General features: G+C 65.4%; 3 protein-coding genes across 3 annotated transcripts; all 3 read left to right on the top strand.

The window, feature by feature from the left end:
- Nucleotides 1-596: 596 nt before the first annotated feature.
- On the top strand, nucleotides 597-4,000 carry GHDC (GH3 domain containing). Its single transcript, XM_051794842.1, has 8 exons — nucleotides 597-939; nucleotides 1,022-1,152; nucleotides 1,243-1,819; nucleotides 2,072-2,255; nucleotides 2,344-2,415; nucleotides 2,542-2,675; nucleotides 2,808-2,896; nucleotides 3,013-4,000. Exons 1-8 carry the CDS (start codon nucleotides 705-707, stop codon nucleotides 3,211-3,213), a joined length of 1,623 nt encoding a protein of 540 aa, XP_051650802.1. The 5' UTR covers nucleotides 597-704; the 3' UTR covers nucleotides 3,214-4,000.
- Nucleotides 4,001-5,023: 1,023 nt separating this feature from the next.
- Nucleotides 5,024-14,686, top strand: LOC127474271 (inactive phospholipase C-like protein 2). Its single transcript, XM_051794834.1, has 6 exons — nucleotides 5,024-5,212; nucleotides 9,411-11,900; nucleotides 12,061-12,264; nucleotides 12,688-12,763; nucleotides 14,179-14,288; nucleotides 14,386-14,686. The coding sequence occupies exons 1-6, from the start codon at nucleotides 5,024-5,026 to the stop codon at nucleotides 14,569-14,571; spliced, it is 3,255 nt and encodes a 1,084-aa protein (XP_051650794.1). The 3' UTR covers nucleotides 14,572-14,686.
- Nucleotides 14,687-14,775: 89 nt separating this feature from the next.
- Nucleotides 14,776-16,999, top strand: HCRT (hypocretin neuropeptide precursor). Its single transcript, XM_051794843.1, has 2 exons — nucleotides 14,776-15,836; nucleotides 16,388-16,999. Exons 1-2 carry the CDS (start codon nucleotides 15,816-15,818, stop codon nucleotides 16,829-16,831), a joined length of 465 nt encoding a protein of 154 aa, XP_051650803.1. The 5' UTR covers nucleotides 14,776-15,815; the 3' UTR covers nucleotides 16,832-16,999.
- Nucleotides 17,000-17,224: the final 225 nt, after the last annotated feature.

Consider the following 17,224-nt stretch of genomic DNA (forward strand, 5'->3'; position numbering starts at 1 on the left):
GTGGCAGGGTGCAAGGGCACCCAGCGAGGGCAGTCGGGTGGGCAGGGGGTTTGGAGGAGCAGAGCCCTCTGCCCCCCACCTCTCCCCTTGCCGGGGCGGGAAGCTCTGGGGTCCTGGCCATGTTATTTTTCTACCACAGAGTAAATAAAGCACGGAATATTTTTATAACACAAAAGCTCTGGGTTCCAAGTGTGTCTTCGGGCAGAGGCAGGTCCCTCCAGGGGGCTGCATGCTCTCCATTTCCAGCGGGTGTACCGGGTGGATGCTGGGGCCAGGCCCAGCGTTTGAGGTCCCCGTCTCCGAGGGCAGGGGGATCGGGTCTCCCCTGGCTCATGCAGGATGGATCCAGAGGGCCCGGGCCGGGGGGCTGCCCTAGAGAGCAGCGGATGGGATGGGGATGGGACTGGAACCATTTTTGCAGGCAAAAAGTGAAGCAAACCGGACCAATTGCCCGGTTTTTCCAAAGAAGGAACTTCCTCTTGATGGGGTAGCAGGGGGTCCTGATTCGGCCTGCCGGGCGGGGGTCTCCGGGGGTGCTGTGGAAAGTTGAAAATGAAAATAAAAGTAGAGCGGGGGGGGGGGGGCGGGGGGGGGCGGTGCCGGGCGCGGTAATTCTCCGTCATTCCTGCCGGAGGCGGAATAGCCGGGGGGCGAGGAAAGTCCCGGGTCGGGTCCCTGCTCGGGGGCGGCGGTCGCTACCCGGGATGCTGCCGGCGCTGGCGCTGGCGGTGGCGGTCGCGGCGGTGGCCGTGGCCGTGACCGTGGCTGTCCCCGCGCTGCGGCACCGCCTGGTTCGCTCCGCGCTGCGCTGCGCCGGGGGCCGGTACCGGCGGCGGCTGGAGGCGCTGAGCACCGACGTGCGGCTGAGCCAGGAGCGGCGGCTGCGGCGGTTGCTGGGCACCGGCACCGGCACCGGCCCCGGCCCCGGCCCGGCCGGCGGTGAGCGCGGGGCGGCGGCGCGGGGGGCTGGATGGGGGGAGGTCCCGGAGTTGCCCCCCTCACCTCGTGTCTCTCCCGGCAGGCTCCGAGGAGTTACGGGAGCGGCATCCCCTGGGGCAGCGCTGCCGGGACGGAGCGCCGACGGATCCGGTTTCCCCGCTGCTCCCCTGGGCTCTGCTCCGCAGCTGCTGGGACACCGACCCCGCGCTGCAGGTACGGGGGGCAGCGGGTGGGGTGGGCGCGGACCCCCGTGGGGTCTGACCCCCGCGGGGTCTGCCCTCTTGACCCCATCCTCCCCCGCAGGGGTCCGTGCTCTACCTGGATGCCCTCGGTGCCGCTTTCCCGCGGGCGCTGACCTGCCGGGGCACGGCCTTGCTGCACTGGACCCCCGGCTGCCCCCGCACCCCGGCGGGGTGGACGCTGCCCACCCTGTACTGCACCCCTACCCCGGCAAGTGCCCTGCCCTCGCGGGCCACCGCCCTGCGAGTGCAGCTGCTTTTCGCCCTGCGGCAGCGGGGGCTGCACGTGCTGGAGGCCGGGCTGGCAGCCGAGCTGCGCGACGCGCTGGCGGCCCTGCACGATGAGTGGCCCCGGCTGGCCCAGGAGCTGGCACTGGGCAGGCTGAGCCCCCAGCCCGGGCTGCCTGAGGAGGTGCGGAGCCAGCTGCAGGCACTGCTGACCCCTGACCCTGCCCGGGCGGCTGAGCTCCGCGCTGAGTGTGCCCGTGGCTTCGAGGGCATCGTGCGGCGCCTGTGGCCACAGCTGGAGGTGGTGGTGGTGGGGTCAGCACACAGCACAGAGCGACTCTACTGCGACGCCCTCCTCCAGGCTGACTGCCAGGGGCTGCCCATCTACTGCCCCTTCTACCAGGCAGTGGGAGGTAAGTGTCCCCCATGCCAGGGTGTCCCCACAGTCTGCCCCAGGTGCATGCAGGGAACCGCTGCTGTATGGCAGCACAGATCCCCCTGCCCCAGCAGACACTGGTGCATCTCTGTACTACATCCCCTTCCTGCTCTGCAAAACCAGCGCTGTGCTGGCACCAGCAAAAAATTCCCCCTTGGACCAGGTGATGCTGTGTGGGCAAGGACAGAGGGTCTGAGGGCTCACACTGACACACACTGACTCTGCCCAGCCCTGCTTGGTGTGAACCTGTGGCCGGAAGAGCCAGTGCCCCAATTCCTGCTGTGCCCTGACTGGGCTTTCTTCGAGTTCCTGCCCTGCCCTGCAGAGGAGGAGCCACGGACGATGCTGTTGGATGAGCTCTGGGAGGGACGAGAGTATGGGCTGGTTGTGACAGCCCAGCCAGGAGAGTACAGGTGCTTCCTCCCTGCTGTGTGGTCCTGGGGGACCACTCACTCCAGCCCCACACACCCAGCTCTCCTTCACGCTCCTCTGCCCACACAGGTGCTGTGCTGGGGAGGTGCTGAGGGTGGCTGGCTTCCACAAGCAGTGTCCCGTGGTGAAACCTGTGCGGAGGTGAGGATACCCCAACCCCTACCCCTCACCTCGGGGAGCTGTGAGGGGGCCCTGTAGCAGGCAGGGTCTGTGGCAGTGGCAGTGGCAGAGGGTGGCAGTGACTCACCCCAGCCCCGTGCGCCGCAGGGAGAGCCAGACACTGAGTGTGCGGGGTGAGAGCATACCTGAGGAGCGGTTCTGCCAGACCCTGTGCCGTGCCTTGGGCATGTGGCCGGGTGCTCGCCTGATTGACTATGTCTGTGTGGAGAGTAACCTGCTGGGTGAGTCCCCCTGAGCTGCTCGAGTCCCCCAAGAAGCATGGCTGGCACTGCCCAGGGCTCTGCCGACCCTCCGGGGCCCAGCTGGGCTGAGGGCTGTGGGCAGCTCTGAACGTGCTCATGGTGCTGCTCCAGGCGACTCTTCGGGGCCCTGCGCCCCCCACTACGAGGTGTTCGTGGAGCTGCAGGGCCTGCGGGACCTGTCGGAGGGGCAGCGCTACAAGGTGAGGGGAACGTGGTCTCTGCTCTGGGGTGGCCTGGCAGCCTCTGGGGGGGGGTAGCTGAGGGGCACCGGGACAATGGTGTGGGACCAGCACAGGCAGCTGCCCTCTCTTTGCAGCTGGACCAGTGTCTCCAAGAGGATTTCCTTGTCTACAAGTCCTTCCGCTTCAAGGGCAGCATTGGGCCCCTGCGCCTGCACCTGGTGAGGGCTGGAGCCTTCACCCGGCTGCGGGAGGCACTGGGCTCCCCTGTGCCCATGCCCAGGGTCCTGCGGGAGGAGCGGCTGCTGCAGCTCATTCAGGGCTCTGTCATCTCCTAGGGCAGCCCAGGGGTCCCGCAGCCCACTCACCCTGGGGTTCGCTTGGTGTGCACTCTCCAGGAGGGAGTGGGGCCATGTCCCTGGTGCTGGAGGTGTGGGGGTGAGGGTGCCCAGCTCCAAGGGTTTGGCTGAGTGGAGTGGATGGAGGTAGTGAGCTTGACCAAGCCTCTGCTCCCTGCTCAGTGCTGCTGCGGGGATGGAGTGGACACTTCGGAGTGTCATGGGGCAGTGGGGTCCTGCAGCCACTGGATCTGCTCACTCAGTGCCTTGGAGTGCCTGCAGCCACAGTGAAATGGGTGCCTGTGCCTTTCCTGAGGGACACCTCAGCTGTCACAGCCCTGTCCAAGGCAGAGGGCACAATAGAAATCTCTGCAGGAGCAGGAGGAGCAGCAAAGCCTTGGCTCATCACGGCACTGAGCGCTGGGGCCCTGTGGCATTTTGTCCCCTGGCAGGGACACTGGGCAAGGCACAGGTGGCTGGTGGTGGCAGGTGCCATGGAGCAGCCCCAGCCAAGCTCTAGTGCACATCCACTGGTTTAGGAAAGAATAAGCTCCAGCGAGGGATGCTTTTAATGTTTTAAAAACAGAAGCAAAGTAAAGGAGGATTATCTCTTAAAAAATAAATAAAGGGCCGTGCTCTGGGATTGATTTTTTATACTATTATTTTTAATCCTCATTAAAGAGATTGCTCAAGCAATCTGATTGCTCTGGGGACTGAGGAGTCACTGCCATTCTTGGGGGTCCTGGGGAAGTGGCAGCTATGAATATTTAACCGGCTCAGCGGCTGGCTGGGCTCTGGAGGCTCCGGGTTCTTTGTGCCTTTGAGGCACACGTGTATCATCGGGAGGGACTGGTCCTTTCCCCACCCGTTTGTTATGGGCTATTTTAAGGGCTGATGAGGGCATGTGGGGCACCTGCTGTGCTGCAGCTGCTGCCGGGCGACTGCTGGGCCGCGGGCAGGGGATGATGTCTTGGACAAGGTTTACACAAAGCAAAGCATCCCCCGGCACAGCCGAGACCCCCGCCAGGGATAACGGGGTTGGGGCCCCTTACACCCTCCCTGCTGGAAAAAATTGGAGCAAAATTTCTTCTGCAAGTCGAGGAGAAGCATTGCCTTGGGCTGGGGGTGGCTCCCTGCAGCAAAAGCCTGGAGACCCCTGCCTGGGAGAGCTGTGTGTGGCCAGGGCTGCACTGGCTGGCTCTGCTTGCACTGCCCTGCCGGGACGCCGACGGTACTGGGGGTGCAGGCTGGTGGGGGGGACTGTGCTGGGCAGGGCCAGGCTGTAGGGTGCCCACCTGGGTGTGGGTGCCAGGCTGCAGGGTGCAAGGTCGACTTTCAGTGCCGGGCTGCAGGGTACAGCTTGTTTTGGGTGCAGGTTTGTTTGGGCTGCTGTTACTAAGGCTGCAGGGTGCAGGTGCATAGCTGCAGGGTGCCAGGCTGGGGTTGGGTGCCCGGCTGCAGGTTGCAGGTGCCAGCTGCCCAGCTACCCGGGTTCAGCCGGGGTCCCCCCGAGATGGGGCGGCTGCTGGGCCGGGGCGCTGCGGGGCTGGGCGGAGGCCGGGGATGCCCCGGCGGTGGGAGGTTCCGGTGCCCGTCCCCGAGCCCCGCCGCTGCAGCCCGGGGCGGGGGGGCCGCGCCGTCCCCGTCCCCATCCTCGTCGCGTCCCCGCCCCCGGCCCGGCCCGTCCCCTCCTCCCGGCCGCACCGCCTCCCGCCCGCTCCGCCACTGAGCCCGCAGCGGCGGCGGCGGCGGGCGCAGGCTCTGGGCGCCCCGGGGCCCCGCGGCGGCCGCTGCCCTGAGGCCGCGGGGGATGGCAGAGGAGCCCCGGGGCGCCCAGCCGCCGGGCTCGCCCCGCCCCGCCGCGCCGCTGCCCAACGGGCCCCGCGGCGGCGGCGGCGGCGGCGGCGGCAGCCCCGGCTCGGGCTCGGGCAGCAGCAGCCGCGAGGACTCGGCGGAGCGAAGCCCCGCGCCCACCGCGCCCCGGGCCAGCATCATGAAGGTGAGAGCCACGCACCGGCCCGGCCCCCCCGCGCCCTGGGACCGGCACCTGCGCAGCGCTGGGAGGGCAGAGCCGTGTCCCCCTGCCGAGCCCTGCGTCCCCCCGCACCGGCCCTGCCCGCTGCCCCCCGCTCTCCCTGGGCCCGTGGGGCGGCTCCGCGGAGCCGCGGAGCAGCCGTACCCCCGATCGGTGCCCGGGGTTCGCCACCTGCCCGCGGCGCCGGTCACTCCGGGACTGGCACGACGTCCCCTCGCCCTGCCCGGCCCCGTAGTCCCCAAGGGCACAGCCTGTTCCGGCCCGGCTCTGTGGAATGTCCCTGGGTCGCCCCGTCCAGTGCCGCGGGTCCCCTGCACGATCCCGCTGCAGCATCACCCGGTCCTTGCTCAGGGCACCATTAGGTGCCAGTGAGAAGGGGCCCGCTCCTGCCCCTCAAACAGCTCCTGCTCTCCCGTGCTCTCTACTGCCAAGCGCTGAGCCTTCGGCCCGGCCTGGCCAGCTCCCAGCCTGCTCCTGTCACCTCCCGGAGCCGGGCCGTGGGAGGGAGTCAGGCAGTGTCTCGGGGGTCTCCCACTTGGGTGGGCAGTGGATCACACATGTGCTTTCCTAAATGAACTCCCTTGATTGTGCTGATGCTGGAGGTGCTAGCTGACACAATGGGTCACGTCCGCCCGGGACTTGCCTCCCCGCTCCCGGCAGCCTATTTTAAGCTGGGATTGCTCCGATGCTATTAATACCCCATGTGGGGGCTGTTCCCGTGGTGCCCCAGCCTCGCTCTTCTGCCCCCGGGACCTGGTTCTCTGGGCAGCGGCGTCGGGACACTGAGCCCTGCCCGCGCCCTCCCGGGCTCCCGCTACAAACTGTTGCGGGGGCGGCCGGGCTGCGCCCACGCGGTGACGGCGCGGAGACCTCCCGTGCAGCCAGAGGCTGGTGCCGGTGCGCTGTCAGTGCCCGGTTTCCTTGGGGACCTCGCCGGGGTCTCCTGCTGCTCCCGGGACGGGCCAGCATCCCTCCCTGCCCGGGGGACCGGCCGCGGGCAGGCACTGCGGGCTGGGGGTGAACCTCCCACTTGCCCCCGGGCTGGGCACATCCCCGTCACCACCTGCGTCACCGCGGGATTTGGCCTCACGTGAAGGTCGGGTGGCCCAGGGCCAGCGCAGGCGGGGGAGGGAGCTGGCCCGGGAGGGGGTCAGACCCGGACAGTGTCCCCGTCTTGTGTTGATCCGTCGTGCATCCCCGAGTCCATCCGGGGCCTGAGTGGCAGTGGAGGCACGTGTGGGAAGAGCTGCCAGCTCTGTTATTTTTTGGGATTTCCAGAAAAGGCTGAAGGAGTGAATCTGAAAGAGCGACTCACTGGCTGTGTGGAGCTGGGGGGGACTGGAGCAGCGGGATCCAGAGCTGGCCCCTGCAGTGTTCCTGTGCTCTGGCTGCAGGATCTCCTCCCTTCTCTCTTCTCAGGCTAGAAGCAGAGGGGTCTGGAGGTCCGGTGGGCTGGGAGGATGCTGGAGAGGGACTTGGCGGTACTGGATCTATTCTTTCCTGCTGCAGGAGGTGGCCTTACCCGAGCAGCTCACTGTCCTATCTCTTGTGTCCCCTCCCCATCCCATGCCAGCCCCAGGAGCTGCGTGGTGCCTCCACTGGGATCTGGCTCCATGGCCCCTCGCTGGGGAGCGGCAGCTGGTGCTGCGGGGAGTGGATGTGTCAGTCGCTCTCTTCTTGGCAGGGAACAAATGATGGTAGAAAAGCCTTGATGGTGTCTCCTACTGCCTCCGCTCTGGGGTTGCTGCCTGCTTGCACCCTGCCTGCATCCCTGCCAGTGCTGCCCAGCCCCAGAACCTGGGGAAATCAGCTGCAGATGAGTCCTGTCATGGCCAGGCTGGAGGATATGGGGAAGGGAGGGACAAATGATGGACCCTTCTTCATCCTGCGCTTGGGAGCAGGTTGTGTGGCCGGTAGTGGTGGCCGTCACGTGGAGGCTGAGATTAGGGCAGCAGCACTCTCCAGGGCACTAATACAGGAGGTAATTGGCTGAAGAGATGTTTAGCACACGCTGCTGAGTTGGGCAGGGCATGAGCAACTGGGACGTGCCCTCCATGCCCACCAGTGGCATCCTGGGTGGCATCAGCATCATGGTTGGTACTTCCCTCTACAGAGCCCTGCCTGCTCTCTGCCAGCTTGGTGGCACAGTGACCAGGATCACTGCTCTGGCCAGAGCCCTGCCCTCTGTCTGGGGATGCCCTGTGCTTCAGTGGCCATGGGCATCACATCCTCCTGGCTCTGCTGCTACCCCACTTGTCACCTGCCTCTGCTGCTCCTGCCTGTGCCTTGTCCAGCTCCTCGTGGGGTGTCCCCAGGGTTGAAGACCACGTGGAACAGCTTATGAAGGGGCTACCAGGGAGCAGTGGCTCTTCCCTGCTGGTCTCCAGGAGTGAGGAGCTTCGGGCAGGGGACCCCTTGCACCCAGTGCCCACCACTTGCTGCTGGCCCATGCATAGGGAGAGCAGAGCCCATGTGCTGCAGGGCACTCTTGGGTCTGTGCCACATATCTGCACCCCAAAGTGCTGCAAAGGGGACTCTCTCCCCTTCCCAAACCTGGGGGGATGGGGGGCTGCAGGGAAGGCATTCGGGCTTTTGTGCTGAGCCAGGGTGGCTGGGGAACCAGCAGGGCTGGTGAGGTCGGGTGTGTCTGGCTGCCTGCAGTGGGCACAGCTGGAAGCAGGTCCTTGGCGCTGGGTGCACGCAGGCCCCCCGCCCGTGTTTCCTTTCCGGATGGATTTCCTGTTTTCGGCTGTGGGGCCCAGTGCGGAGCCGCACTGGGTGGGTGCGCCGGGCGGGGAGCGGGTCCGCAGAGGTGCGGGCATCCTGCTCGGGGCAGGAGGTGCTGCCCTCGGTGCCCATCGCCCCCCGGCAGGGCGAGGGCTGGGGCTGCTCGTCAGTGGAGCGCTCAGATTGCAGCTTGCAGGAGGCATCCGGTGCCGGGTCCTTTGCCGCAGGGCTGTCCGATGGCGTGACCTGCCGCTGAGCCCTTGCCGACCCAGGCTGCCTGGCACGGAGAAGGGGTCCTGGAGCTCAGCCAGCTCCTTGGAGCAATCTGGCAGTGAGAGGATACAAACAGCTCACACATCTGAGCTCTGGGACAGCAGAATCTGGCTGGCTCTAACAATGGGATGCGGGCTGGGACTGGGTCCCCCATCCCTGGGCCACTGTGTCACAGGCATCCCTGGAGGAGCCGTCCACCCATTTCTGTGACCTGTCCAGACTGCCCTTGGCTGGGGCTGCCTGGCCCCAAGGGGCAAATCCCAGGCCCCCTGGGTCAGGCACAGGGACACACTTGTCCAGGCACAGCCCCAAGCAGGAGGTGAGGAAGGTCTCAGGACACTGGAGGGGAACACCTCCTCACCCCCAACCTGGGCAGCTGGGCAGGACCTGCCTCTGACAGGGACACCATCAGATTAGAGGTGACTCAACCATAATCTTGAAGAAGTGGATTAAATCTCCTCCTACTGCGCTACTTAATGAAATCCATCCCATAATACGCTCCTGGCCCTGCTGTTCCCCCTCATCTCCTGCCCCTCCCAGCCCCGTGACAGCAGGGTCCACCTTCCTCACTGTGGGGCAGGACAGAGTGCAGGCATGGGGTGCTGGCAGCGAACAGCCCATACCCCCGTGACCCCTGACTCTGCAGGACGGGACCATGGCCGTGCTCATCCCTAGCACATGGCACTGGCAGGGGCTGTCCTGCCCCTCTCCTAGCAGAAGGCTGGAGGGTCTGGCTGGGGTTCCCCAGGAGCATCTCTGCTCATGCATCACATGCCAGGCATCGGTTTTAATTCTGGTGTCCCCAGCCAGTGTCCTCAGCCCCATGCTGGGCTGCCACTGAGTGGCCATACCTCCGAGGGTGAATGAGCAGTGGGGAAGGATCTGTCTCAGGGCCGGGAGCAGGAAGGAAGGAAGGAAAGCAGAGTTAAATTAAGCCAGGCAGCGAGCCGTGGGGGAGGCCAGGGCTGGAGCCAGCTCCCAGCCCCCAGGAGAGGGGTGGACCGGGTTGGACTGGGCTTCATGTGGCACTGGGACACCCTGGGGGACCCTGGGGTGCTGCACTTCGCTTTGGGCTGGGGCGAGGGGACCCTGAGGCAGGACCTGGAGGGACATATGCTGCCTGCTCATCCCTGACAGCTCTGTCCCTTTCCCACCCTGGTAGGATGGCTCCCGGCAGCGGCTGCCGCACAAGAAGAAGACGGTGTCCTTCAGCTCCATGCCCAATGACCGCAAGATCAACAGCACGGCTGCCTGCATCTCCCTCATGCTGGAGGGCTGTGAGCTGAAGAAGGTGCGCTCCAACTCCCGCATGTACAGCCGCTTCTTCGTGCTGGACGCCGACATGCGCTCCGTGCGCTGGGAGCCCTCCAAGAAGGACTCAGAGAAGGCCAAGATTGAGATCAAGTCTGTCAAAGAGGTGCGTGTAGGCAAGAAGACACCTGTCCTGCGCAGCAATGGCCTCTCTGACCAGTTCCCGGATGAGTGTGCCTTCTCCATCATCTATGGAGACAACTACGAGTCCCTGGACCTGGTGGCCAGTTCGGCCGACGTGGTGAGCGCCTGGGTGATGGGGCTGCGGTACCTGGTGTCCTATGGGAAGCACAGCCCCGAGGCGCCTGGGACCGGCCACCCCAGCCTCCGGACCTCCTGGATCTCCTCTGTCTTTGACCTCGCTGACCTGGATAAGTCTGGTCGCATCCCTGTGTCCCGGGCTGTGCAGCTGATCAAAGCACTCAACCCTGGCATGAAGACCTCCACCATTGAGCTGAAATTCAAGGAGCTGCAGAAGGCCAGTGAGCGTCCTGGTGCAGAGGTGGCCTGCGACCTCTTCGTGGAGGCGTACTGTGAGCTCTGCACCCGCCCTGAGATTTTCTTCCTGCTGGTCCAGTTCTCCAGCAACAAGGAATACCTGGGTGTGAAGGACCTGCTGATGTTCCTGGAGGTGGAGCAGGGCATGGAGGGGGTCACAGAAGAGAAGTGCTTGGAGATCGTCGGCAAGTATGAGCCCTCCAAGGAGGGCCGGGAGAAGGGCTACCTGGCCATCGATGGCTTCACGCGCTACCTGCTCTCTGCTGACTGCTCCATCTTCGACCCGCAGCACCGCAAGGTCTGCCAGGACATGGCACAGCCCCTCTCCCACTACTACATCAGCTCTGCCCACAGCGCCTGCCTGCTGGAGGACAACTTCTGGGGCCGCTCGGACATCAGTGGCTACATCAGTGCCCTGGGCCTGGGCTGCCGCAGCATCGAACTGGTGCTGTGGGATGGCCCCGAGGGCGAGCCTGTGGTCTACACCAGCCCCTCAGCTGCCTCCTGCGTGCCCTTCCGTGCCGTGGTGGGGCTGATCGACCAACACGCCTTCACCGCCTCCGCCTACCCCCTCATCCTCTGCCTGGTGGTGCGCTGCTCGGCCCCCCAGCAGCGCCTCGCTGCCCAGTGCCTGCGCAAGACACTGGGGGACAAGCTGTATCTGGAGCCCCCCAACCCAGTGGCGTCCTACCTGCCCTCTCCAGAGCAGCTCAAGGGCCGCATCCTCATCAAGGGCAAGAAGCTGCCACCCAGCTGTGAGGACAGCGAGGGGGAGGTGTCGGATGAGGAGGAAGGCTGGGAGCTGGCACGGCGGCTGGGCCAGGAGGACCGGGAGGCACCGGAGGGAGGTGGCCCGCGGCGGGTGCGCCTCAGCCGGGAGCTCTCAGAGCTGGTGAGCCTCTGCCAGGCTGTCCCCTTCCAGGACTTCGAGAGCTCACGGCGTGGGCAGCGCTACTGGGAGATGTGCTCCTTCAGCGAGGTGGAAGCAGGACGCTTTGCCAACGAGTGCCCAGCTGAGCTGGTCAGCTACAACAAGCGGTTCCTCTCCCGCATCTACCCCAGCCCCATGCGCATCGACGCCAGCAACATGAACCCCCAGGACTTCTGGAAGTGTGGCTGCCAGATGGTGGCCATGAACTACCAGACACCGGGGCTCATGATGGACCTGAACGCGGGCTGGTTCCGGCAGAATGGGGCCTGTGGCTATGTCCTCCGCCCAGCCATCATGCGGGAGGAGGTCTCCTACTTCAGTGCCAATGCCAAGGACTCCCTGCCTGGGGTGCCCGCCCAGCTCCTGCACCTCAAGGTCATCAGTGGGCAGAACCTGCCCAAGCCCAAGGGCTCAGGGGCCAAAGGGGAGGTGGTGGAGCCCTACGTCTGTGCCGAAATCCATGGCATCCCAGCTGACTGTGCTGAGCACCGCACCAAGACAGCCCTGCAGAGCGGGGACAACCCCATCTTTGATGAGAGCCTGGAGTTCCAGATCAACCTGCCCGAGCTGGCCGTCCTGCGCTTTGTCGTGCTGGACGACGACTACATTGGGGATGAGTTCATTGCCCAGTACACCATTCCCTTTGAGTGCCTGCAGCCCGGCTACCGCCACGTCCCCCTCCAGTCGCTGGCTGGGGAGCCCCTGCCCCACGCCACCCTCTTCGTGCATGTGGCCATCACTGACCGCCGTGGCGGGGGCAAGGGGCACCGCCGGGGGCTGGCGGGGCGCCGGGGCCGCCGAGTGCGGGAGTACACCTCCACCAAGGCCACCGGCATCAAAGCCATCGACGAGGTCTTCCGGACAGCCACGCAGCCGCTGCGGGAGGCCACCGACCTGCGGGAGAATGTGCAGGTACAGACCCTGCAGAGGCACTGGGGGACCTGGTTTCTGTGGGGGAGGATGGGGCCCGGGTGTCCTCCTCTTCCGGGGAGACGTGAGCAAGGAGCAGAGAGCCAGGGGAAGCAGGGATGTTCCTGGGTGGGGAGCCACTGACGCCGGTCTCTGCCCGCAGAACGCACTGGTGTCCTTCAAGGAGCTGTGTGGGCTGACACCCGCCGCCAACATGAAGCAGTGCATCCTGACAGTTTCCACGTGGCTGCTGCACAGCGACAGCACACCCAGCGTCACCCTCAACCTGGCAGAGCAGTACCCCCCCATGGAGGCCCAGGGCCCCATCCCTGACCTGCTGCGCAAGGTCCTCACTGCCTACGAGACGGTAAGTGCCATTCTGCCAGGACTTGGCTCTGTGGGGTCGGTGGCACCAGGACCTGCTCAGGACAGAGGATCCTGAACTCGCTGCATCCATCTTGCAGCAGGGAGAGGTGGGCGGGGGGCTGTGTAGCGGCTGCCCAGGGAGGAGTCTTGCTGAGGCACAGGCTTGCCCAGGTCAGTACGACCCTGGGACCCCGCAGCCCCTGTCCCTCCGCCTGCACTACCTGCCCCTTGCCCTCGTCCTGCCAGGTGGAAGAAATCCCATTAATAGCTGCAGCCAGAGCCGCTTCCTTCCTTTGTGTTGGAGAGAACCTGGCCACCAGCCAGATGCTGACAAGACCCCTGACAAGCCCCATCTCCCCATCCACTCGGCCGGGGGGGTGCGGGGCAGGGGCTGCTCAGCTCCTCATGCTGCCCCTCTCCCCAGATGATCCAGACCAGCCGGACGCTGATCGAGTCTGCTGACGTGGTGTACGGGAAGCTCATCCAGGCACAGCAGGCAGGTGGGTCCCTGAGGGCAGCCCCAGCCCCGGTGTGGCTCTGGCCACAAACCTGGGCACATCCTGGGGTGCTGGGGTGTGGGCCCTCCTGTGCCGGGACAGGGTGTGGGTGGGTGGGCTGCAGGGCTGTGTGGGAGGGAACAAGCAGAGCGGGGGAGGCTGATGAGGAAGCGGGGAAGAGTCATTAGCTGCCAAATGCCAGAACATAATTAGTGCCAGAAATAACAGGCTGGGGCTGACGGTAGAAGTGGCAACTGAGTGTTACGACTTCCCAGACACATGGCAGAACCCACACAGGCAGGTGCTGCTGCTGCCTGCCCCAGTCCTCCCCCCGGCTGCCCCCACCACAGCAGCTGGCTGGGACTCCCAGCTTCGCTCCAGGCCCTGATGGCTGCGTGGCCCCTCTTTGGGCTGGGACGTGCAGGGACAGTTCCACCAGTCCCAAGTACATAGGGGGGTGCTGGCCCAGGGGCTCATGTGGGCTCCCCATGGGGCTGGGAGAGCCTCAGGAGCTGGAGGGACAGGGGAGGGAGAAGGGGGCCCCGCTCTGCCATCCCCTCATGCCAGCCATGCTGCCAGCAGCCCTGTTTGTTCCCTGCCTACGCAGCAGACGGAAACCTCCCCAAGCTCTTGGCTTTCGGCTCCGGCACCGCTGCCAGCGCTGAGGGAGTGGAGCAGTGGGGCATGGGCTGCAGAGCACAGGCTCTATGCCCTGCTCTACTGCTCCAGTTGCTGTGCTGGGACGTTGCAGGGCAGAGGGTCCTGGGATGTGTGGCCTCTCAGGGTGGTGGCAAGCAGTGGTTTTGGGGCTGCAGCCCCCACCCCCATGCCCTGGTGCTGTCTGTCCCTGCTTTCGCCCAGGCTGCGCTGGGGACAAGCCCCTGTGGTGCTGGCATGGCCAGTACCCAGACGGTGGGTGTTGGGGGGTCTGGGGAGGTGCGGCTGCAGTGGGGGTGCGGGGCTGGGGGTGTCTGATTGGCAGCATGTGGGCGAGCAGGCTGCGTGGGAGCCCTCGAGTGGGCCTGGAGCCGGTGCTGCGTCAGGAGGGGTAAATATAGCACCCGCTCACGAGGACGTCACGTGGTGCACAGTGCTGGGGCCCACACTCCAATAGGGGAGCCTGGTGGGCCTGCTCTGAGCCCCCCTGGGTGACCCATGGGGTGCAAGAGCTGTGCCTCTGCCCAGGGCCCAAAACTGCCACGGGCTGGGGCCAAGCAGGGTGCCAGTGTGCTCGGGGCTCTACTGGCTCATCATACCTGGTACAGAAGGGTTTTGGGGCTGCTGGGGCGGTGGGGGACCCACCCAGCCTGCACCCCCATGGTGGGCAAAGGGCGTCCCTCTGGCTTGGTCCCCACTGGTGGTGGCCACCCCCATGCCAGCATCCCTGCACTTACTGAGCACCACTCCCACCTGCGCAGGGATGGATTTCCACAAGGAGCTGCACCGCATCGAGACCAAGGAGGGGCTGCGGGGCCGCAAACTGCAGAAGGCGCTGGAGAGTTTTGCCTGGAACATCACCGTCCTCAAGGTGAGGGCTGAGAGCTGCACAGACACACCTGTCCTGCCCTGACACCTCACCCTGATGCCTTCACTCTAACACCCCCCCCGATGCCCCCTCCCTGCAGGGCCAGGCTGACCTCCTCAAGCACGCCAAGGCGGAGGCACTGGACAACCTGTGGCAGATTCACAACGCAGGACAGTCCTGCGGCATTGGCAGGAACGGCTCGGCCTCACCAGAGCTCTCCCGGCTGCGTGCCCCACTGGAGCCCATCCCTGAGACTGACGGAGGCGGCGACACAGCGTCCTGCTGACCCTGGCCTGGGGCTCAGGGGCCCAGACTGAGCATCCCCAGCCACAGGAGCAGGAGTCCCAGCCTGCTCATGGACAGGCAGCTGCTTGCAGGCTCAGGCTGCCTGGGGGGACACATCTGGAGCCTGTGCTCTGCCGTGTTAAGGGGCTGCATCACGGCTCAGTGGAGAGGTTGAGGAGGGATGATCCTACTCCTGCTTGCCTCCCCTGAGCTCCTAAGGGACTCATCCATCCCTCCCATCTGCTTCCAGAGCCTGCACTCTGCTGCAGGGCTGGTGGGGATGCTGGTACTCTGGTGCCCGTGTGCGTGTAGCCTGCTGTGCCAGATTCTGCTTGGAAAAGCAGCCCCAGGTTTGGGCTCCTGCCCTCCCTCCCCAGGGCTGCAGGTTTGGCTGTTGTCAGCCCTGGGGAAAAAATCTGGCCGGCAGGAAGGGTCCTGGCTAGTCCTGTCACCTCTGTGGCACCCCTGGGGCCCCCACTGTGCAGAGGGGCTGGGAGGCTGTGGTGCAGCAGCTGCGAGGCCAGAGTGCCAGTGGATGTGGCTTCTGGCATCAGGGAAATGTTGGGATTTGTCCCCCAGGGCAAGGGGGTCCCAGCACAAACAGAGGAAGGTGGTCTGGGGTTGGACTGGGGCTGTGGAGCATTATAAAGAGTGCAAGAACCTTCCTGGTGCCCTGTGGCTCCCTCTATACCTGGCACGGGGCCAGGGCAGGATGGGGTCACCAAAAGGGATGGAGAGTGGCACCGGGTATGGGACCCTGATAGCACCATCCCTCCCTGACACCATGGGGAGCACAGGATGACGACTCCCCACGTCAGGGAGCTGTGCTGCTGCCAGCACCCCTTTGTTCGGGGGGATAATTAGCTTAATGGGGCTCCGAGCATCAGCCTGGAGCGCTGTGCTGCCGGTGCTGGTCAGTATTGACCTCCAGCCCCTTTGTGCCAGCCTGGCCACAGGGCCTGTGGGCAATTAGGGCCTCATTAGTGCCTGGCACCCCAGCCACTGAGCACCTACACAATGAGGAACTGCAAATGAGGGGAAAGGCCTGGATGGTCTCCGGGCTACCGGCCCCAGTGCACCCGTGTCTCCCAGAGACCGTCTGCTCCCGCTGCCCCAGCGGTATTTTTGGCAGCACTATTGTGCTGGGCCCTATAAAGCAGCAGCAGCAGCACAGGGCACTGTGCTCTCAGCTGCCCGGTGGGACGTGCCCCAGAGCCACTCGGCTGCCTGAAGACCCCAGGAAGGATGGAGGTGCCAAACACCAAGGTGGGGCTGGGGCACTGCAGCCCTGGGGGTAGAAGAGGGCAGTGATGGGAGGAGGTCAGGATGTGGGACTGGGGGTGCAGGAGGGCCTGGCCAGTTCCTTGGGAAGCTCCAAGTGTGTGGCAAATCCCCAGGGCTCCTCAGCTGCGGCCAGCAGCTGATCAAAGAGTTTCTTATGAGGGATCTGAGTGCGCAATGCCTGTGGCGTTGAGCTTGGGTACTCTCACTGCTCATCCCGTGGCACTGGGCAGCAAGGGGAGGGTGTTTGCCATGGCTGCCGTGTGCTGGAGCAGGGAAGGGGTGTGGTGAGGGCACCCACATCTGGCTGCTGGTCAGAGCACAGCTGGAGGTGCTGGCCATGCCCCAGGGCACCAAAGGGTGACATTCTGAGTGCACTTCGGGTGTGGGGCTGGGCCCCTGTGGCAGCGACTGGGCAGGGGGCAGTTGAGACATCAGTGGGCAAGGCAGGACAGGGGGGCAGCCCTGGGGCTGTGCACTCTCCCCCTCTCTGCGCTGTCACTGCCCTGTACTAATGCTGCCCATTGCTTTGGCAGCTCCAGCGAGCTTCCTGCCTCCTGCTCCTGCTCCTTCTCTGCTCCCTGGCCTCTCCCCGGCAGAGCCTGCCCGACTGCTGCCGGCAGAAGACCTGCTCCTGCCGTGTCTACGACCTCCTGCACGGCATGGGCAACCACGCCGCTGGTATCCTCACTCTGGGCAAGAGGAAGAGTGTCCCCCTGGCCTTCCAGAGCCGGCTCTACCGCCTGCTCCATGGCTCCGGCAACCACGCCGCGGGCATCCTCACCATGGGCAAGCGTGGGGAGCACCCTGGCACCACCTGCCATGACACATCAAGCTACCCTGCAGGCGTGGACACCCAGCCAACGCCAGCACCGGGGGGTGCTGACACCAGCCCTGCCGGCCCCAGGGAGTGCCAGGGACACTCAGGGAAGGACCTGAGCTCGAGCCAGGCCCAGGGAGCGGCAAGGAGCTTTTACTGAGTGAGGTGGAGGCAGTGGGGGCAGAGAGGGGATCCCTGGGGGGGATGGAATCCTGGGACACACACCCGGAGCTCGGTGTAAATAGCACTTTTAGATACCTCCTCCCTGGCTCAGCCTGCCCAGGGCACCGCGGGCACCGCGGCCTTTTACAATAAACGGTAGCCTGATGTCACCCGGCTCTGTCGTCTCTCTGGGGAGGGGTGAGGAGGGCACGGCTCAGCGCCGGGTCAGCTGCCGAGGCAAGTGCCTTCCTCCGTGGTGCCCGGATTGGCTTCACCTGTGGCGCCTGCACTGGGGCGCCAGTGGGTGCAGGACCAGGACTGGGGTGAACGGAGGCACGGCCGGTCCTGCCCTTTCCATGGGCCCCAGGAGGGCGGGGGCTGAGCGGGTCCC

The sequence above is a fragment of the Manacus candei genome, unplaced genomic scaffold (genome assembly GCF_025592945.1).
Source record: "Manacus candei isolate 608988 ecotype Guabito, Panama unplaced genomic scaffold, ASM2559294v1 h1tg000040l, whole genome shotgun sequence".
Classification (NCBI taxonomy): Eukaryota; Metazoa; Chordata; class Aves; order Passeriformes; family Pipridae; genus Manacus; species Manacus candei.

Coding starts and splice junctions, on each gene's coding strand:
- GHDC (XM_051794842.1), top strand. CDS start 705: ATGCTGCCGGCGCTGGCGCTGGCGGTGGCGGTCGCGGCGGTGGCCGTG. Junction 940..1,021: donor CGGCCCCGGCCCGGCCGGCG/GTGAGCGCGGGG, acceptor CTCTCCCGGCAG/GCTCCGAGGAGTTACGGGAG. Junction 2,256..2,343: donor GCCCAGCCAGGAGAGTACAG/GTGCTTCCTCCC, acceptor CTGCCCACACAG/GTGCTGTGCTGGGGAGGTGC.
- LOC127474271 (XM_051794834.1), top strand. CDS start 5,024: ATGGCAGAGGAGCCCCGGGGCGCCCAGCCGCCGGGCTCGCCCCGCCCC. Junction 5,213..9,410: donor CCCGGGCCAGCATCATGAAG/GTGAGAGCCACG, acceptor CCACCCTGGTAG/GATGGCTCCCGGCAGCGGCT. Junction 11,901..12,060: donor ACCTGCGGGAGAATGTGCAG/GTACAGACCCTG, acceptor CTCTGCCCGCAG/AACGCACTGGTGTCCTTCAA.
- HCRT (XM_051794843.1), top strand. CDS start 15,816: ATGGAGGTGCCAAACACCAAG. Junction 15,837..16,387: donor TGGAGGTGCCAAACACCAAG/GTGGGGCTGGGG, acceptor TTGCTTTGGCAG/CTCCAGCGAGCTTCCTGCCT.